Source organism: Phaeodactylum tricornutum, chromosome 3, assembly GCF_000150955.2.
Source record: "Phaeodactylum tricornutum CCAP 1055/1 chromosome 3, complete sequence".
Lineage (NCBI taxonomy): Eukaryota > Bacillariophyta > Bacillariophyceae > Surirellales > Neidiaceae > Phaeodactylum > Phaeodactylum tricornutum.
In genome coordinates this window covers 1,257,163-1,278,779 of record NC_011671.1, presented here as the reverse complement: position 1 = coordinate 1,278,779, position 21,617 = coordinate 1,257,163, and the positions used below count along the sequence as shown (strand labels likewise).

General features: G+C 46.0%; 5 protein-coding genes across 5 annotated transcripts; 2 read left to right on the top strand and 3 right to left on the bottom strand.

Moving 5' to 3' along the window:
- Positions 1 to 2,742: 2,742 nt before the first annotated feature.
- On the bottom strand, positions 2,743 to 6,105 carry PHATR_44196 (predicted protein; the record flags this gene model as incomplete). The annotated part of the gene is made up of 4 exons (XM_002186180.1): positions 5,754 to 6,105; positions 5,510 to 5,726; positions 4,791 to 5,467; positions 2,743 to 4,602 (listed from the first exon to the last, which is right to left on the bottom strand). Exons 1-4 carry the CDS (start codon positions 5,967 to 5,969, stop codon positions 2,743 to 2,745), a joined length of 2,970 nt encoding a protein of 989 aa, XP_002186216.1. The 5' UTR covers positions 5,970 to 6,105.
- Positions 6,106 to 8,525: 2,420 nt separating this feature from the next.
- On the bottom strand, positions 8,526 to 11,103 carry PHATR_33569 (predicted protein; the record flags this gene model as incomplete). Its single annotated transcript, XM_002186179.1, has 6 exons — positions 8,526 to 9,154; positions 9,248 to 9,521; positions 9,635 to 10,101; positions 10,140 to 10,341; positions 10,394 to 10,842; positions 11,040 to 11,103. The coding sequence occupies 6 exons, from the start codon at positions 11,101 to 11,103 to the stop codon at positions 8,526 to 8,528; spliced, it is 2,085 nt and encodes a 694-aa protein (XP_002186215.1).
- A 2,451-nt stretch (positions 11,104 to 13,554) lies between these two features.
- PHATR_33568 (predicted protein) lies at positions 13,555 to 14,536 on the top strand (the record flags this gene model as incomplete). The annotated part of the gene is made up of 2 exons (XM_002186461.1): positions 13,555 to 13,691; positions 13,873 to 14,536. The coding sequence occupies 2 exons, from the start codon at positions 13,555 to 13,557 to the stop codon at positions 14,534 to 14,536; spliced, it is 801 nt and encodes a 266-aa protein (XP_002186497.1).
- A 670-nt stretch (positions 14,537 to 15,206) lies between these two features.
- On the top strand, positions 15,207 to 16,391 carry PHATR_44195 (predicted protein; the record flags this gene model as incomplete). The annotated part of the gene is made up of 1 exon (XM_002186460.1): positions 15,207 to 16,391. One exon carries the CDS (start codon positions 15,207 to 15,209, stop codon positions 16,389 to 16,391), a length of 1,185 nt encoding a protein of 394 aa, XP_002186496.1.
- A 2,323-nt stretch (positions 16,392 to 18,714) lies between these two features.
- On the bottom strand, positions 18,715 to 21,235 carry PHATR_44194 (predicted protein; the record flags this gene model as incomplete). Its single annotated transcript, XM_002186178.1, has 4 exons — positions 18,715 to 19,925; positions 19,998 to 20,126; positions 20,154 to 20,979; positions 21,071 to 21,235. The coding sequence occupies 4 exons, from the start codon at positions 21,233 to 21,235 to the stop codon at positions 18,715 to 18,717; spliced, it is 2,331 nt and encodes a 776-aa protein (XP_002186214.1).
- Positions 21,236 to 21,617: the final 382 nt, after the last annotated feature.

Sequence of the window (21,617 nt, the reverse complement as noted above, 5' to 3'; positions counted from 1 at the left end):
GCGATACACCTAATCGAGCCTAGGGACTGTAAAACTCAACTTGCTTACGACGCTCCCCACGGGTTAGACAGCGGATACGAGGACCTATGCTAATGCAATATTTGGATCAATGACTTTCTAAAACAATGAGAGGAAGATTATTCTACTACTAGATCATGAGAAGTGTTCTGTTCATTCAGATGAACGACCTCTTATCATGCGCCAGATAATCTTGCTCCCACATAGAGTATATCTCTCGTAACTATAAATCCCACACATAATCACTCAGCGAGTACCCAATCGTACCTGTACCTTGCATTATGATTTGTGGGACTGTTCCCTAATCTTCGTTTGTATATCCGACTCTTGCGGCTCCCAATATGGTGCGACCCCGATCGTACCGCGTATACATCGGGTCGTACAATAAGGCCGACATAATTGCCACAATCCCAACACGATCTTCACCTTGACTCACACTTCCATCACCTACCTTAAGTGGGACTTGTCCGGAATATATGTCGTTGTGGTATACATCGTGACACTCCCCATCGGCCTGCTTTGATGACTTGGGAGCCTTTACCTCACATTTTGAGGTGTCACCTTGCCAAAACAACAACGGTCTTAAGATTGGCCAAGCCTGCTGGAAGCCCCAATGTTTACTAAGGACATCGGCGACGTTCTCGGCACTCACAATCTTCTGGAAATCGACAACTCCAGCAGCGATAGCTTCGCGCACTCTATGGTACGACAGTGCATTATGTCTCTTGTTGAGTGGCGACTGTGGTTCCGTCGAGCTTACAATGACTGACTGGTTGTCACCAAAAAGTACCGACTTGCCCTGAATGGGAACACTGAGGAAATGTAGAGTTGTACGAACGTCCATAATCTGTTCAACCGCTATACGTGCCGCAACAAATTCAGACCCGTATGTAGCTGTTTCGACTGTGGCTTGCCGTTTCGAATACCACTCGAAGGGTGTCTTGTTGATGAGGTGCAACACACCCGTTACCGATCGTCCTGTTATCATATCATAGTACAGGTTTGCGTCAACATAACTGGTTAGAGTGACGTGTTTACCGAGGGCAAGTGGGGCATTGTGCGGGAGTAGTTCCTTGACGTTACCATACACCGAGGTTGTCCAATCACGCAAGCTGCTCGGGAGTCCGGAATAGTCTGGCTCATCAGTTCGGACCCTGATTGCCCCATGTTTCATCTTCCTGACATACCCGTACATTCGTTTAAGTCGGTCGAGGTGCCCTTCACGTGGTGCCACCCGGAATCTGGACATGCTCATGACCGCGGTTGCTATGTCGAAACGACCAAGCGTGATCAACCATTGCAAACTACCAATAAGTGATTGATATTGCTTGATACCGTCTTCATTGAGCTCTGGGGTTGAATACAATTCTGGATGATTGCCTTTGTCTAGGGGCGACACGTACACCTTAGGCTTTTCGTCATACATCCGTTCATACTGCGCCATCATGCGTTCAATGTACTTCCTGGGATGGTAAGACAACGTGCCGTCCTTGTCGCGCTCAAAAGTGCATCCAAGGTGGTATTCCAAGGGTCCCACTCCCTTCAGCTTGTACTTGTACTTCTCTTTAAGCTGACGTATGATTTCTTCGGGCTCACAAGCAGCAACTGCAATGTCATCAACATAGACCGCAATGTATTCATAAACGCCGTTGTTTTCCCTCAACCAGACATCAGAGTCTGCCTTACTGGCAGTAAAACCTAGATCACGAAGTGTATCGGCAAAATGTTCGTGCCAACGTAGCCCACTGCTCCTGAGTCCATAGAGCGCCTTGTTGATAGTTAGTACATGCCCTTCAAGGTCCGCGAATTCCGGACCTGCAACAATAAACACCTTTTCTTTTGTCTTGGCTTCCAGGTATGCGTTTCCTATGTCGGCTCCCCATAGCTTGAGTTGATTTAGTTCGGCGAGAAAGACGACAATTCGAAGGCTACGCAACGAGACAACACCAGAGTATACACTCTCGGGAGGTATGGGTGTAAGATGCCCTCCTGCAACCATTCTTGCCTTGTGTCGACCGTCGTGCTTTACGTCATAAACGGTGTGAACACGAATCCTTTTATAGCCTTGTGGTGCATTTGTTACAAGCTTTCCAGATATGATAGCCTTACCATTGTCAAGGAATGTGTCGTACTCATGTAGTTGAGTTCGTTCAGTACTTTCTGCGTCTTGCCATTTCGTATTGCCGTTAGACGTATCGATAGCAACTGCGTCCTTATGATCACGAGGAATTTTATATCCAAACTTGAAGGTAGGAGCGTTTTCCGCAGAGTGTTGACGAGCTTGCTTAACGAGCCGTTGAACTTGTTTGTCTCTAGTTGCAAGGCGTTTGAACTGCTTCCAGCCGGGTGTATCTAGTAGGCCTTGACTTTTAGCATAGATGGAACAGGTGACGGGATCATCGGCGGCTATAACATCCAGTGGTTCAAAAGTAGACTCTCCAGTCTCCCAGTTGACAAGTGTATCTAGAGCCTTTGTAATTCTTGTCACGTGAAGACAATGGTCCTTCATGGGCAACAATGTCTTTGAAACGCCACTGACGATCCGAATCACAGAGTTCTTTATCTAGATCAGTTTCGAGCTTGTCTAGAATCTCGTTGTAGGCTAGAATTTCATCGTGTTCACCGTTGTTAATTTCAACAAGAAAACGCACATCAGAAGGTTTGTCCGGATCAAGTATTTTACGAGTGATTTTGGCTTGAAAACGCTCCCCATCATCACGAGCGTCAGTGAGAAACGTCGTCGGGGGTGAAACCAGGCAACTCCTTTAAATCATAGGAATTTAGATTTTCGGTTCGACGAGACTTGATAAAGTTGATAGGTTTAGGGCCATTCTCCCCATCCCGTGATGTAAGGCGTAGGTTGGTTTCACCGGGAAGGTTTGCAGAGCGCACGCTGGAACGATAGAGGATTCTATTAGAAGTATCGTTGAGGATCTTATAAGTAAGAGCATCGCCAACGGAGTCAGCAATGCCTACGAAACGTCCCGTTTGTTCAGTACCATCAGACGGAAATGTCGCATCTTCGAGTCGATAATAGACGGGTTCCCAAAAATGGAACTGAAGAAGAACACTGATATCAGGAGTGGAACCAGTAAGGACTTCTAAGGGTGTACGGTTGTGCAAGGATTCATGGGCGAGATGATTGAATACATAGCACACGTACGTGACACAAAGAAGCCATGTGGAGTCAGGGGCACCGGTGTGATTGAGAATGTTGTTGGTGTTAGCCTCGATAGTGGCAATGCGACGTTCAGCAAAATTTTGGTGTTGGTGGTGTGGTTCGCTTTGCCACTGGTCAATGTTGTAAGCACGGGTGATATCCATGACCTTTTTACTAATCTCGACCTGTGCACGGTCGCTGATGAGCTTGTCCATAGCGCCGCGAAACCGAATATGGTCTTCGAGAGCGTTAACAAATTCTTTTTCGGTTTTCATGGGATAAACATCAGTGACAAGGGATCGGCGGCCCACGAAAAGTTGCGCAAATTTGGCACCACTATCAACAGCAGGAGTATCTGACCAAATGGTATTGGTGGCAACTGGCTTGTTACGCCGATGGACATTTAGGGCCGGGAAGCGCGACTGATAATGCTTGCGTAACGGTGCGTGGTATACCTCTCGTGCATACTGGGTGGTGGCCTGTATAGTCTTACGAACGGTATCGGCGGATACCCAACCAAGACAAGGACGGAGGGTTTCGTAGTCATGGTCATTACGCTGAATTTCATGCTGCTGACATTGAAGGATACAGTCAACGGCATGGTGGCGAGTGTCACAAAGCGAAATATGACGATGGAGATATTTGCCCATGTGGTCAAAACGCGGTTCGACATATGGTAGTTGGGGTAAATCCTGTACAGTGTCGTACCAATCGGTGGCCAGATCGATCTCGTTGTCAAGGACTGACGGGTCCCAATCGACATCAGAGGTCAATATCACATGCGGGAGAGAGGTAAATTCGGCATCTGTTGGGCACCTCATATCCATATATGGAAGACCTTGGCGGATGTGCAAGGGGATGATATAATCATCTAAGGTCACAATGCGCTGGTCTCCACCAACTGTACGTGAATGGTCTTCAACGTTGTTATGGAAATGCTCGAGTTGCGCACTGGAGTGTATAGTCTTACCAGTGCCAAGATACGCATACTGATGCATAATTACAATGATAGGACCGGTATGGGATTCAACACATCCTGCAGCGGTGACAATATCCAAATCGGACAATGTGTGATCATTAATACCAGTTATATTGGCGGAACGTCCTGTTTTGTTGAGCACCATGATGTCCGCCCCGGCAAGTTCGCCATTAGCACCACGATCGACAAGAGCTGCAGTGGTACCGTTGACATTATGCCGAGAGACTTGATAACGTAGCATATTGGATTGCATGGATTTGGGTCTCGCTCCTGGTTGTGGGGAGACGTTGTCACGTGATGCTGCAAGGACTTTACGAATATCACCATCGTTCATACGACTGACGCGGTCAGTAAGGTGAGCCAACAACTCAGTCTCCGGTGCGCAATCATGGAAAGTGTCCGCGGTTTCGCTGCTACCATGGCTATGCGTATTGGCTTGTAGCACCTGTGAAAAAGGTTGCGCGGCCGGCCATTTGCATCCTCTGAGAGTTGATTCCACATTTCCCGGGGAATATAAGGTCGGTCTCTGGGGCTAGCTGCGTTGCGACTGCGATTGCCACTATTACCGGAGTTGCGTGCATGGGCATTGGCTTCATAGATTGCTGTGGGTGACACATCTATATCGTAACTTACGTCTAGATCATTGTCGAAGTCAGTTGGATGGTAGACTAAGTCAGTAGAATAAACATGATGTTTGTTCTTGTTGCCACGAGCATTAGATAGGTTGTTGCCATTGTCATAGAGTGATGCTGATGCAAGTAGTAGACTGAGATAACCGTCATAACTAATAGGGCTGCCACCTTTTGCTAAGTCTAAAGTTGCCGTGATTTTAACCTGACGAAGTTCGGGTATATCATGGACAGCATTCTCCAATAGACTGAGACAAAGCTGTTGTGGGAGCTGCTCACCCGTAGGGACGGTATCATTATATATACGCAAATGATTCTTCCAGTGTAGGATAAATCCCTCCGCTGTGCCAGTCCATGATGAGCTATACTTTGCCGTGGTCAGGTATCCTAGAGTGGTAGAGGAGCTGATCTTTGCAGAGGCGGACTCTGTATAGTGCTTGACCACTTTACGGAAAACTTCCTGGGCATTGAAATCAAAACTATGTTCTCGAACGATATTTTTGCCCATGTCCGTCTGAAGTGTATGCTCCAAGGCTGAGTATACGAACTTGTTTTGTTCTTCAAACAACGACTTTTCCAGTGGATCAGTAGGCAAGTATGATGGGTCGAGTACCTTCTCAACGTTATGGGAGACGGCAGTGACGACGAAGGACCGATAGAAATTATCCCAGTACCTGTCGTCTTTGAGCACGGGGTAATGGGTTTTGTCTCATTTGATCCCACGCTTGAAATCTTCCACAGCAGGTCGAGTTTTAGCGGTGGGGATTGCAGCATTGGGGTTTGTGACTATTGGAGCAACAGTCGAAGAGACCTGGCCGAGAGCGGATCGGCGGTACAGGACAAAGTCTTCGTTGTTCAGGGCTGCAAGCTCGGAGTTCTTCAAAGGAGTTCCCTTTTGACGCTCAAGGGACGCTTGCCACCGGAGGAAATGACAGATGATCTGTCAATATGCCATGAGTAAGGCAACCGGTGCCGTAGTTTCGGGGCCGTCAGCAGGGGCAAGAGGAATGTATTCAAGAGTTTCAAGTTCATTCTCAAAAATACATAGGAGGTCATCGGCCGATTCGTATCCTTGTTGTGCAAAACTGAGACGAATAGGGTGCCCTTGGGGAAGAAGAAGCACGTTATCCAAAAGGTGCGCATAGACCGCTCCGCCCGTCATTTGCCAAGTGGCAGGTGCCATGGTGGCCTGTGAAGCCAAACCAATACAGAGGTTCTTGAAAATTTACTACTTATGTATTCGGGTCCTTCGCTGTATACTATAGCGGACTTTGTTAGTATGACCCTACACCAGTGAACGAAGCTAGCACTGGTACACTCACTTCTACCTCCGTAGATAGTGTCCTCGAGGACTGACGAGGGTTTGATTAACCCCCCTTCCCCCCCCGCACTGCTTTAAGCCGGGCAGTAAGTCCGTCCCAACCGGAATCAGGGCTGAGGTCTTCGGGCCTATTGGTATTTCTACCTCACCTGACTAGAGCAACCCGTAGTCACGAAGCGGCCCTGCCGACAAGCCCTGAAGACTCCAAGGGGGGTTTCGGCACCGGCGACTCCGACGAAGTAGGGAAGCCACGAGTAACTTACCGACGAGACCCTGTAGCAGTACTAGTGGGTCCTCGGTACCAGTTAACGCGAGGAAGTAGGGAAGCGGCTTTCAGACAATGTGTCGCACAAGCCGATAAATATCACCTTAAGTGATACCTCTGACACTTATACAACACGAATGGATGTAAGCGATTAGTTCTCAAAATTCACGGAGCTCGTGGAAAATTGAGAACGGCCTTAAGTAGACTTAAGGGATGTTTACCAGTAACGACTGTGCGGATGAGCAGCAGTGGTTTGACGTGCTGTCAAGACTGTTAATCTGTTACGTAGTACAACCAATGTACGTACGAAAAACAGGGAAACGCAGTGTCGACAATACTTGGTAAACACAGGTTGGGCGTTATTACGAACAACCTGCGATACACCTAAGCGAGCCTAGGGACTGTAAAACTCAACTCGCTTACGACGCTCCCCACGGGTTAGACAGCGGATACGAGGACCTATGCTAATGCAATATTTGGATCAATGACTTTCTAAAACAATGAGAGGAAGATTATTCTACTACTAGATCATGAGAAGTGTTCTGTTCATTCAGATGAACGACCTCTTATCATGCGCCAGATAATCTTGCTCCCACATAGAGTATATCTCTCGTAACTATAAATCCCACACATAATCACTCAGCGAGTACCCAATTGTACCTGTACCTTGCATTATGATTTGTGGGACTGTTCCCTAATCTTCGTTTGTATATCCGACTCTTGCGGCTCCCAATATGGTGCGACCCCGATCGTACCGCGTATACATCGGGTCGTACAATAAGGCCGACATAATTGCCACAATCCCAACACGATCTTCACCTTGACTCACACTTCCATCACCTACCTTAAGTGGGACTTGTCCGGAATATATGTCGTCTTGGTATACATCGTGACATTGTTGATGATGAGTATGTGACCGGCAAGGTCACCAAACTCAGGTCCGGCAACAACAAAGACTTTCTCTTGGGCTTTGGCTTCTAGATAGGCATTCCCAATGTCGGCTCCCCATAGTTTCATGCTGTTAAGCTTGGCTAGGAACACAGCAATACAAAGGCTTCGAAGAGACACAACTCTAGAGTAGACGCTCTTGGGGGGCACAGGGGTAAGGTGACCTCCAGCAACCATGCAAGCCTTGTGTGTACCGTCATGTTTAACATCATGGACAGTGTGGATCCTGATCTTCCTGTAACCCTGCGGAGCGTTTGATACGTGTTTACCATGCAAGATCGCTTTGCCCTCGTCAATGAAAGTGTCGTATTCATGGAGTTGCGTAGGTTCGATATTCTCGGTGTCCTACCACTTGGTGTTGCCATTGCGTCTGTCGATGGCAACAGCGTCCGGATGATGTCAAGGGATCTGGTAACCAAACTTGTAGGTGGGAACACGATGGATAGAATGAAGGCGACTTTGGTTAACAAAGCGTTGGACTTTCTTCTGACAATTGACAAGTTGTTTGAATTGCTTCCATCCTGGTGTATCTAGTAGGCCTTGCCGTTTAGCATAGGCAGCACAAGTAATAGGATTGTTGGTATGTATGACGTCTAGGGGCTCATAGCTAGACTCCCCAGTTTCCAGTTTACTAAAACATTAAACTTAGAACCTTTATAGTTTATGTCTGTGGGTAGGAGGGGTGTACCACAATGTCCTTGAATTTCCATTGACGATCGGTGTCTGTCAATTCCTTTTCTAGATCGGTCTCAATTTTATCTAGAATCTCGTTGTAGGCGATGATTTCATCATGCTCGCCTTCATTAATCTCAACAAAGAATCGGATGTCATGTGGTTGGTCAGGATCAAGAATTTTCCTGGCAATACGTGCCCGAAAACGCTCCCCATTATACTGAGTGTCCGTCGCCCAATGAGATCGTCCGGGGTGAAACCAGGTAGCGTATGGAGAGCATAGGAATTTTCGTCCTCAGTTCTACGCAACTTAATGAAGTTGATAGGCTTAGTAGAACTCTCCCCTTCATGTGGTTCAAGACGCAAATTGGTTTCACTGGTTTTTAAAGCAGATCTAACGCTAGATCGGAAAAGGATCTTGTGGGAGTCATTGGTGAGTATCTTATAGGTAAGAGCATCACCAACGGAGTCCGCAATTCCAACGAAGCGTCCTTTCTTTTCAGTTCCATCGAAAGGAAAAGTAGGGTTTCGAGTCAATAATAGATTGGTTCCCAGAAATGAAATTGAAGGAGTACGCTATTGTCAGGGGTACTACCGGAAAGAATTTCGATTGGGGTGCGGTCGTGCAAGGACTCATGTGCCACATGATTGAATAAATAACAAATGTAGGAAACACACAATAGCCATGTAGAATTGGGTGCGCCTGTTTTGTTTAGAATGTTATTTGCATTTGCTTCCACAGTTGCAATCCAATGTTCAGCATAATTCTGGTGCTGGTGGTTGGGCTCACTTTGCCATTGATCAATGTTATAGGCACGAGTAATGTCGGAAACTTTCTTGCTGATTTCGGCCTTGGCGCGGTCGCTGATAAGTTTATCCATGGCGCCTCGATGACAAAAATTGTCTTCGAGAGCGTTAACAAATTCCTTGTCTGTTTTCATGGGATAAATATCGGTAACAAGCGATCGGCATCCAACGAATAATTGCGCAAATTTTGCTCCATTATCAATGGCAGGCGTATCCAACCAGATGGTATCGGTAGCCACAGCTTCGTTGCGTTGATGAACATTAAGCGATGGGAAGCGAGACTTGAAATGTTTATGCATGGGTGCATTATATACCTCTCGAGCAAATTGCGTAGTGGCCAAGATAGTTTTCTTGACTGTGTCGGTAGAGACCCAACCAAGACAAGGGCGCAAGGCTTCCTAATTGCGTTCATTTTGAACCATGTTGTGCCTATTTGACGAGAGTATACTGTCAATAGCGGTGGAACGGTCAATCATTGCAGGTGACGAAAATATGTAAAAATTCGCAACATGTCTATGCCGGTAGTCCCCGGTTGAATTGAAACAAGGTTCAACATATGGGTCGTTCGGGAGATCCTGGATGGTATCATACCAATCCGTGGCAAGGTCAATTTCATTGTCAATGATGGACGGGTCCCAATTGACATTGGAAGTAAGTACAATGTGGGGAATTGTATCAAACTCTGCGTCGGAATTTGGACGCATGTCCATGTATGCAAGTCCCTGACGGATTTGTAGAGGAATAACATAGTCATCTAGTGTTACAATGCGTTGTTTACCTCCAAGTACACGAGATCAATCTTCAACAGTGTTCTTGTAGTACTCTAGTTGCGCACCACAATGGATAGTTTTCCTTTTCCGTGATGGGCATATTGATGTAATAAGACAATAATAGGTCCGTTCTGGGATTCAACAAGGCCAGCAGCGGTGACAATGTCCAAATCAGGCAGAGTGTGGTCGTTGATACCAGTGATGCTTGCCGAATGGCCTGTTTTGTTGATAACCTTAACATCAATTCCAGCAAGTCCGCCATTGGCACCTCTGTCAATGAGAGAAGATGTGGTTCCCACAATGGAGTGCCGTGAAATGGTGTACTCAAGCATGTTTGACTGGATGGAGTTGTTTGCGTTTTTCTTGTGGGAAGAGGCAGAGGCAAGAACTTTGCAAATGTCACCGTTTGCCATAGGGCTAGAACAATCAGTAAGGTGGGCAAGTAGTTCCGTATTGTTTCCACAATTGTGGAATTTGTTGTTGTTGCTTTCATTCAACAAGTCGTCGGTTGGGGAGGGGTGTCCCATGTCGGCTAGAGAATGAGAGTTGGCATGAAATGCGGATGTTGACTTGCTGTAGACAAGGCATGACCTTCCGCGGGAGAGGACATGCCTCGGAGAATTGCCTTTGCATCATTGGACAGTTTATCCCACATCTCACGGAGGATATACGGTTGTTCACGGTTGACATTGCCCTGGCGGTCTTGATTTTGATCTCCAGCTCGACGGTTGTGAGCATTTGATAAATTATAGCCACACAAGGCTAAGCAATTCTATCTACAACGTAGTATCAAATTGTAGCATTGTGTGGCTATAATTTATCACATTTGCTTTGTACAGAATGGACAGAGATAAATCAATGTCATAATCAATGCCGTAGTTATTGTTGGGGAAGATGCTTTCGGCAACAAAGGCACTACGCTTGGTTTTAGGGCTAGAAGAGTTGGAAAGGTTGTTCCCCTTGTTGTATAAAGTTGCTGCAGCGGGAAGTAGACTTAGATAATTTTCATAGTCAATGGGAGACCCCCCTTTAGCTAAATCTAAATTCGCTGTAGTGTTGACTTGACGTAGTTCGGAGACGTCGCGAACAGAAGACTCGAGTAAAAAGAGGCAGAGTTGCGGTGGCACCTGTTCCGTAGTTGGCACGGTAGCATTGTAGATGCGTAGATGGTTTTTCCAATGCAAGATAAAAGCTTCCGCAGTGCCGGTCCAGGAGCTGCTGTCTTTTGTAGAAGTCAAGTATGAGAGAGTAGTGCCGGAGCTGATTTTCGCAGCTGTGGATTCCGTGTAATGTTTAACGACTTTTGCCAAGACAACTTGGGCGTCAAAATCGAAAGCATGTTCTCAAACGATGTTTTTACCCATATTTGTCACGGTACACTACCTTGCGACGTGTCCCTCGGATGTATGCCACTTAGTATGGAAAACGCAAGTGTGAGCCAATCCGATGGGCGCGGCGTTTACGTGTCACGTGTGGAGTTTGTGTCGGCCTTATTGCGCAAATTCACCGTATTCGCGTTACATACGGAAGTCATTCGTATCCTGGAGTCATGAATACAGGATACATACAAATGTCAGTTAGGAAAAGGCACAAAACCAGTCTCACGAATCACATCACAAGTAAGGAGCAAGATTCATTACTCACCATGGGATTCTGTATGGGATTTATATTTACAGGTTTTATGCACATGTGGGAAGATTCAAGATTAGCTATGTTTTTGGTAAGACTGTTCACTGGATTGAACAGACTTTGCAAGACCGACTAGTTTATAAAATGTAATATTCTTCTCATTGTTTTAGAAATTCTTTGTTCCAAATATTGCGTAGTAGCATAGGTCCTCGTATCCGCTGTCTAACCCGTGGGGAGCATCGTCAGCGAGTGAGTTTAACAGTCCCTAGGTTCGCTTAGGTGTATTGCAGGTCGTTCGTCATAACGCCCAACCTGTGTTTACCACGCACTGTCAAACAGCATTACTGTCCTACATACGTACATTGGTAGTACTACATGAGAATCTTGGTTTGCAAACAGTGTTCTAGGGCGGAATACACAAACTTTTTCTGCTCTTTCAAAAGTGAGATTTGATCTGGATCTGTTGGAGAATAAGCCGGATCTAGAACATTATCTACATTGTGCAATATGGTGGTAACAACAAAGGTACGGTAGAAATTGTCCCAGTAGCAATCATCCATAAGCACTGGATAGTGCATCTTGTCACATTTCACTCCTTGTTTGAATTCAGCAACAGCAGAGCAACTATGGTTTCCAGGTATGACCATAGGGGTGCTGGATTGCTGAATGTGAGTAGACAGTGATTCTGACAACTGGGCAGGAGGCGACATCCGGTATGTGTTGAAATCATCTCTAGCAAGGGAAACAATCTTATAAGGGGATAGTGGCCCTTCATTTGTGTTCCGAAGATGACTCATCCAATGTAGGAAGTAACATAGTAGCTGTTGATGTGCCATGAGCAACTTCACTGGGAGAGGAGAGACTCCTTCTTTGACTGCCAAAGGGACGTACTCTAGAGATTCAAGTTCACTCTCAAAAATACCAACAACACTTTGTAGATTGTCATATCCATTAAGCTGTAGGCTAAGACGGATAGGTGAAGTTGCAGATAGTGCAAGCACCGTGTCTAGCAAATGAGCAAGGGCAGCTGCATCAGATGTAGTTTGAGTGGCGGTAACCATGTTGTCTCAACAAGGTTATTCAGGTCTTGAGTTGGGCTTGATAGCCGGATCGGTAGCAATTTGGGGTTATCTCTATCACTATATTTCAGGTCCTTTGCTGTAACTAAGCGGACTTCTTTATTTGACCCTACACCAGTCACTTGACAAGAGAACCCGTAGTCACGAAACAACCCACTGGCAAATCCAGAAGAAAACCTAGACAATTTCCAGTGCCGGTTATTCCGAGGAAGTAGGGAGGCCAAGATGACTTACTGACAAACCCTGAAGTACTAATGGGTTTTCAATACCAGCGGTCAGGAGGATGGTGGTAGCAGCTTCCAAAGATGTGGAACACAAGCCGCTAAATGTCTCCTTAGACACCTCTGATACTTTATGCAACAACAAACAATGTAGGCAGTGTTATCAGACAAGGTACAACTGGTTTACCAAATTCTGTGCGACAAGCAGCAGTTATTTGACGAGAAATCAAGACTGTTAATCTGTTACAATATACACCAATGTACACCATATGGACAGAAGCGCTGTTAGGAACAGAGCCTGGTAAACAGAGGAGGGCGTTATTACAAACAACTGGCAATACACCTAAGGGACTTAGGAACTGTAAATGTTTTTTGAGTCTTTCTCAGACTTAATGTTAGTTCTCTACGGGATTGTCGGCCAGAGCAACTGGTTTGGTGGATGCAATTGTGCACGGTCTGCAAAATCAACTGGACAGTAGTTGTATATGATTCACAGACAGAAATTTGTCCATGCTTTGATGGATAGTTCACGTGCAGGTTGGAAAGGTAGCAGCACCAGGGCCTCTAATGGTACTGACTGTGAGGCAACTGCTCTTCTCTTGATTGAAACAGTGCAACATTGAGAGCTCCATTGTGGAGCCACTTGTATAAAAAATTGTAGCGAAAGAATTGTTTTGATAAGCATATTTCACATACCCTGGTATATCAGTCAATTGAAAAAGCATTGCTGGTGTGGCTCTCCCCATTTGTCTTATTTGGTACTCTAGCTACTCTCTACTAGGCTGGCGCTATTGCAGCAGATGCAAAACAGGAGAAAATATGCCAAAGGGGATGGGAAAAGGTGATAAACTCACTAAAGGGGACAGAACATGTTTGCTTTAAGTAGATTCATTTGGCTCCAGTATTTTGTTAAATATTCAAACTATTTAAACAAAATGCAAAACTTTGTCACGGATACATACAGCAAGAACCGTGCTGGTTGGAAACGTATTCCAGCAGTCGCTGCCACAACCAGTGCAGGTTCTTGGTCCTGCACTTGTCCCGCATCACCCCCGCATGTACGACTTGATACAACAACGCGTCTCGTCCGACCTGGAAGACGTCGACGTGGAAACGACGCAATCTTGGGCTCCAACAACATCCCCCGACGACTGCGCATTCGAGGACGGGGCATTCCAACGCGAAAAGATCCCGTCCCACGCTTGGATTCCATGACGTCGAATCGGATCTGATCAATATCTAGGAGCAGGGCCCTTCTCAACAAAAGGGTTTCAATCGGGAAATCGAAAGACTGCGTCACTACTTTGCCGGGTTGCGCATGCGGGGCGACGATGTCTGAGTACGCCAGCCGTCCTTCTTCGACTTTCTCGTCAGCAAATCTCGGAGCGATCCGATTACCTCGTCCCATCGGCCTCGTGGATGTCGCAATACCTTGACAAGCGTCAGGCTGGGACCGACACTCCGATGGCTGCCATCCCCAACGCCGTCATTTAAAAGTACTAAGGTCCCTTCTTTCCCTTCATCAAAGAAGTTCTGGATGGTGACCTGTTGTCCCTTCTTTTTACTCCTCAACAAGTACATTCAAGTCTACGGACCTGTTTTTAACCTCTCCTTCGGGCCCAAGTCGTTTCTGATTGTTTCCGATCCCGTCATGGCACGTCACGTCCTGCGTCAAACAAGCCCCGAAAAAAACTGTAAAGGGATGCTGGCAGAAATTCTGGATCCCATCATGGGCAAAGGCCTCATTCCCGCCAATCCAGCCACCTGGAAAGTCCGTCACCAGGCGATTGTCCCTTTGTTCCACAAGCAATGGTTGAATTGGATGATTACCATCTTTACTGAACGCGCCGAAATTCTTGCCAATGATTTACAACCCAAATCAACCAAGGGGCAGGTCATTGACATGGAAGAACGTTTTTGCAGCGTCAAACTCGACAGTATTGGCAAAGCCGTCTTCAACTACGACTTTGGTTCCGTCACGGGCGAATCGCCAATTATCAAGGCCGTCCAAACAGAATCAAACTACTCCTTCTTGTAAAGCCATTGCTAGAATATACTGTACAAATTTGTTTCCTAGGTGGTGGTAGTAGATAGGTTGCCCTGAGATCTCTCATTGGATGTGCTGCAATATATATATATTCTCGGCAAGCATCCGTGACAAATTTTTGGCATTTAGTTAAAATAGCTTGAATATTTAACAATATACTGACGCAAAATGAAGCTACTTAGAGCGAACACATTCTGTCCCCTTCAGGGAGTTTTCACCTTTTCCCATCCCCTTTACTGTTAGCGTATTTTCTCGCAAAAAACTCCAGCAGCAAACTGGCATCGTTGAAAAGAGCCTGTTTATATACTCCACCTTTCGCATAAATACTACCAGAAAAACCGAGCTCTCAAAGCCGAGACATGAGGAGAATTATCAATTCGAACAGATACCTTCAAGCGTCTATGAACCACGCCTGAAAATTTCCACGCACGAAATAGTGCTGTACGAAGTAATAATTAAATTGTCACGTGGATGACATCAGCCATCTGTTTCGTGTGGCTGCCAGGAAGTGCAATTCGCAGTCGTGGGAATCATATAAATTGTGCTCCGTTGAAACGATCTGACGTACGTCAACCAATCATTTTAGCGTTAAAACAAGGATGTGGTCAACTCCTGTTCTGTGATTCTGAGGGGGATCTCGATTAAATGAAACGAAATAAAAATGTCTGTGCTGCAGCCGAGTATTAAGCAAGAACACATGCAAGTTCCAATCTCAAAACCGGAACCAATCACTATCGATAACCAGAATTTCCGTTTCCCATTCACTGTCAATGTAAAATACGGAAGAGAAACAGCGGGGTGGAAGTATCGAGTCTCGACATACACAGCCACAAATCACTGCTTTGATCCTACAATCAACTCTCTTTTCGAGAGTATATCATCCTTGCTGACTGTGAGCTCCTCTGCAATTATGAGTTCTCAGGTAACAAGCCGCCCTTTAGCTACCCTGGAATCGTTTAAAAGAAATAACGATGTGCCACGCGCTACTCCAGTTCCGGCTCCTGACCGTGACGGCTGCAGGCATCGACATGTAGTCCGGCCGATTCCAACACATCCTTTACAAGGTGTTCACCCGATTCCTTCTGTATTTGGCTATATCGTACCAGTTGAATCAGTTGCGCTGCAAAGGAATTCAGAGTTACATCAAGTTTCTCATGGTTTCTCATCGGACAAGGTTTCCGCGTTGATGACGGGTGCAGTTTTTAGGAGTAACGGACGGACGGTTGAGATTCCTGTTCAACGAGACGTTGAGGATGCTAGATTCCCCGGGAATGACGCGGTTTTAAGAGATTCGTTATTTGTGGAGAGAATTAGAGATTCAGCGAATCCTATGGTCGCGGAGCCCACGGCCACGAAAGACGTCCGTTCCAAAGTCTTCACAAAAACTCGAGTACCGTCGAACGCAAATGACCCTTACTTTTTGACATCCATAAACTTGAACCGAACCTCCAACATGATGCTTCGCGACCGCCACCAAGCTCGAGCCGAAGAGATTCTTAAAGAGCAATCCATGGGGCGCTCCAGGACCCGCTCAATTGCTATCAAGCGTACTCCACAGCAAGCGCGGAAGCGTGAAGAGCCCGACGATATTTCCGAAGGCTCCAATATGTACGACTGGGCCACTTGGCGAATGTATAACCGCATAGTGGACCATCGTCGAAAGAATTCCGTACGATCATATAACTACTACGACGACAGCACTGAAGCATCAACGGAGACGCAACAATCGTATCCTCATTTCCGAGCAATGAGTACAATGGTTAATGCCGCCGATTACGAACATTCTTTTCCTTTGGATCAACCTGAGTACCTACTGGAGGGCGAAGTCTTCGACCTGGACCTCTGAGCGGGACACTGGCTAGAAAAGCAAAATTTTTGTACACATCCATAGAGAAGACCTACCAACCGACACACAAAGAGACGAATATGTTTCTTTTCCTTTTGCATGAAAAGGAATGCTCATTGCAGAGATGCCGATCCTCTGAGACGACGCAAGTTTATACGTTACAGCTATAAAAATCTAGAACTGATACATGCAGCACGCTTTATTTTTGTTTTACCTAGATCATTTTTAGCATATTGACTCGGAATCGATGCATCATTGCTCATGGTCAGCAGGGAAAAGAATCTCTGCGTCCTCTCGGACAGGCTTTTACCTTCAAAGAGAGGAGTGAGAAAATAATGGGAAATAACAGTGAGAGCAAGGTTCCGAAACGTTTTATGGACATGAGAGATGAGCAGGCCAGGCCGCCTTAAATTCGGATTTCCCGCAAATAACCGCAAATAGCTTATTTGCGGTAATCTCCGGAATTTTATTTGCGGTTATTTGCGGTATTTCTAACCCTATAAGGATATACTTAACAACATTTGTCACATTGCTATCTTAGTGCGACTATATATTTAACTACTTGTTGTCAATGTTTTTTCTTAGTTTTTTGTGGAAGGTAGTTTACTCCAAAATGCGAGCTGAAAGGGCTTTCAGATGTTGATTCTGTTTGCAATGCATGATGCCTTCAAGCCAGAAATCTGTGATGTCTTGTCGATTTTAATTTTTTCCCAGTTGATGGCTGAGAAATCTGATTCAACTGATGCTGTGTTGGGGAAGCCAGAAGCCAAGCCTCCACAGAACTGCTGAACAAGGGGATGGGAAATTGTCCATTGATTACCACCCAGCTCTCTGAGAAGCCCATACTCTCCTTCTGTGTGTGCAGTATTGCTTGTTGGAGTAATGGCTCTTCCCAATATGCCCAGAGAAATGCACCAAACTGTTGACTGAGTAGATCTATATCCTACTCTGAGAACTCTTGTTGCAATCTTGTTTGTTTCTTTTGAATGCTCTTAACAAACCCTTGCATGTCAATTTCGGCAAGTTTATATGGGAGCACAGGTGGGAGCTCTGCATCATTTCCCATCTGCATTGTAAATAGGTGCACCAGGCCCTCCCCTGCCTCAAGTAAAAGGTGGCCTACGCTAGCATACAGACAAGAAAGCTCATCTGTATTCTCCTGCTCCAATTCTTCAAGGGTCTCAATTACCCACATACCAAATCCATCAAGGAATTTTGGTGTGTTATTATGAAGCGACCGACTTTCTCTGCTGGTTCAGTGGCCAAGATGGCATCAATCTGCTCCCTATCTAGAGGCAACAAAAAGGGCAGCAGCAAAGTGTTGGCCAAGAAAGACACCCACAGTGGCGAAGCTACCCACAACGGATCCGATTGGTCCAACACAAACGTTGCGGCCAAACGCGTCCCAGAGCAAATGTCAATGTCAATCCGGGCGCCTGACATCAACTAGACCGCCAAACACAACGGAGTCCACTGCGAGTGCAGGTTCACTGAAAGAGAAGAAGAGCCCCACACTGTTGAAACAAGCTGTGTTGGAGCGAGATTGTGTAGATTTTGTACGGTCTTCACGAGAATTCCACTATTGTTGGTTCAAGGAAAATCAATCTTGTCTACTGTTTTCAGTCTTATTCGCGGTTTTTCCAGAATCTTATTTGCGCTTATTTGCGGGATTTGGGCCCAAAATACCGCATTTAAAGCGGCCTCGAGATGAGCTACAAGCACAGTCGTGGAAGAAACCACTTTCCGTAAAGAACATCGAGACAAGAGTCATATATAATTTCCAGTGTTTACATTTACAGTTAGGCCGCAGTTAGGCCGAACTGTTATCACACTATCCCGAGGAAAAGGCCGTTTCTGGATTGAAATCACCATGTTGACCTATGAAAGAAATTTAAAACGGAATCAGTCCAGAACGCACTTCATTCACACTCGAGCACGTGTGGTAGATTGTTCTCAAGAGAAACTAGAAGAGAGCAGACTTATCTCAAGAGAAACACGAAGAGAGTTGACTCATTGCTGAACTCTGGGCTGTTTGCTCGTGATTCGGATACATGTTCCTCGATTAAAAGTAACTGTAAGTCATCGATATCTGACGATGACAGGTAGGGTAGGTAGCTCGACTCTAGGGAGAGAGTCGAAAAATCACTGCAGAGTTTGTATCAGCTGATGATACACAAGCTATTGCGCTTTTACATGGAACTTGTCGTGCTTAAGGAACAGGTGAATAAGTAGACGAGAATAACGCGTTTACATTGTAATCTTTTAAAACAGTTTATATACTACAAATCGAAAGGTCGACGCAAACAAGTTTGTTTGCCGTACTCTAGTCTCTTTGTTCCAACTTGGAGCCTCCTTGGGTGCGTCCGAGGCTTTTTAGTAGCTTTATCGGAGCCGTGGGCCCACGGGATTGTGATCGAGCGGGTGATGGTGTCGGTGGTTCCCTAGCCAAGATATCATCATCTCCCTCGTTGGTCTGAAAACTCATGTCCAAGGCTCCAAGCAGATTAGAAGGGAGAGGATAATCCGTTTTCGCATTTTGCGAGCTAGTGTTGGAGGGATTTACGAGTCTTGGATTGTCTATAGAAGTCGAGAGAGTTCTATTTCGTCGAACACTGAAGAAACGGTCAACCAGCACTGATATATTGGACACAACGCTCGGTTGATCAAAAGAATCTGAAGATTCCGAAGACGCACAACTTTCATCGTCCTCTCCCGTATCGCCATTCAGTGCCCGTTTTGCAGCAGCTTCAGCGGCAACTAGTCCGGCCGCAACAGCAGCCTTTGCCAGCGGTGTCATCATGATTTGTTCAGAATATTTTTTATGCGATGGTGTTTGGCACAGAGTTTCTGCCTTGTTGTAGATTTGACTGTCGCAAAGATGACTTGAGTTAGTAGAACTTGAATCCGACTTCTTGGATAGCTCTGAAGACCTGGATGTTTCATCGGTATCGAATGTTTCCGGATGGGGAGTTGCCATCAAGTATTTCTTTACTGGATCAATCATCCATTCCTCGGTGTCTTCGTAGAATTGAGCCATCCATACGCGATACTCTTCGAATTCCCTTTCTCGACGAAGCCGACGCTTCGCTTTGTACACTGGGTTGTAGAGAGCCGCTCGTGTAGAAAACATCATGAGACAAATAAACCAAAGTGCAAGTAGTCCGCCAAATATCCAAGCCAGACCGTCCACAGATTCCGTACATGTGGACCCTGTTTGCAACTGTGCAATAACGGGTTTGACACTTGAACAGTCAGTCAATTTCATGCTTGCTTCCAAGTATCCTGCTGTATTCATCAGCGAGTCACCAAGAGAACTTAAAGAAATAGAAATCTTGGAAACATCATGTCCACATACAGCGTTTGACTCTGTGATGTTATCGTGGTTGACTGTGAATACTGATACGAAATTTAGAACCTCAGCTCCCGCGTCGTTAATTTCTTGCCGTAGCACCGACACAAATTCAAGAGGATTTTCACCTTGGCACTCCTTTGACGCAAATATTAAGCGAATGAATGAGACTTGCCAGGACGAATCTTAATACAGTGGTTCTTTTTCAATCAACAGACTCACCCCTAGAAAATATTCTAATGATCGATATGGTAGACTTGTTTCGTGGAAGCCTTGTGCTTGAACTAAACTGCGAAATGTGCCGTGCGGGCTTCCTGGAGATGGTCCTCCGGCACAAAAATCTGTAGGCCAAGTGGCTTTTGTAAGCGCGGGGATCATCAAATATTCTGCGAGAAGGAGAACAAGGAACGTACCAGCATTGAACAAAGCTATAGCCAGAAAGGTGCCGGCTGCACTCACAGTGGCTAGGATACATAGTCCGAACGCCGGTAGGATAGCCCACGATAGGATCACTTGATAGCCATGAAACTCAACACCGACCTTGCTCAAGACGACGCCAATCCAAAGGAAAAGGTTGATCACGTTGACGAGAACAAGAAAGAGTTTGAATATCCAACCGAACTGATAAACAGAAGTTATGGTATCGTCGACTGCTTGTGTCTCAGATACGATGCGTGAAAGAGCGTCCGACAACCGATACAAGCTGTTTTGGAGTAAAGATTCAATTCGATCTGCTCCATCAACAATGACTTCTCGAAGCGTTTCGAAGCCCAAAGACTGTATCGTCATATTTGTACTATCGGAATCAGGACAGCTAGTGCCAAAGTCGGAACGCATATCATTTAAAAATTCGTCTGCTTGCAGATTTCGAGCGATACCATCCAGCGAATGAATAATCTCAATTCCACGATACGCCAGCGAATCGACATCATCATTGAATTGGGTCACATCATGCAAGCTTTCTATAAAAGTCCGCAACCCGTGATTCACAAGAAGCGCCGAAAACAATGGAATCATCATGGATAATGTCATAAATGTCGCTTGTGTTCGCCAGGCTCGGACGATGCGTTGCTTTCGCTGCCTCCTTGATACACCTTGCTTGCGCAGCGCTGGAGCGTCGATAGGTCCGCCGCTAGCCGCACATCCGACACGGCCGGGTCCGAAGTGGAGTTTGAGTACTAAGAGAGTGACCCCCCAACAAATCGTCAGAATGCAGAGAAAAATAGAAAAGGCTGTTATCTGCAATTAGTGTTGTCTGTGAGTGACAGAACTCGGAGACATACTGTTCTGTCGAGTCTCAACGAACCGATAGGAGCTCGTTCATACTTACTCCACGCATGTAGTCTGTTCTGTCGCCAGGATTACCTGTTGACAACATAGCGACGCTACTGGAATGACCGAACCTGAATACGTCGAAATCGATGTTTAGATGAGGTACGACTTCGATGGAAGACACGAGCAGCGGAGCGCCGAATATGGGTTTACCTTGGTACATTGTGAATTCGTGATACTGCCAAATTCTATAAACAGAAAGTGGAAGCGTAAGAACACGGCCGATTGTTGGTGACTTGGGATCCTATAGGGTTTTTCCTCGGAGCAGCTGATGTGATGGCGACTGACTGTGAGCGTCGCAGCTCTGGGACTGGCTGCGAGTGTTCGGGAAGTCCGTTGGCATTGGAAGTCCACAGAGGCGAGCCAACGATATTTCTCACCTGCAGGTACGCGTCCATTGTGACGGGCTCTGCGTTGTATAGATGACTCATATACGTTCTGAGTTACAGCAGGAGGACGGGGCTGATTAATTGTAAGAATGGGTGCAGCCAGTGCCTGAATAGCAACATCCATCAAGTTGTGTGGCCTGGTCCGGCGAAGCAGAC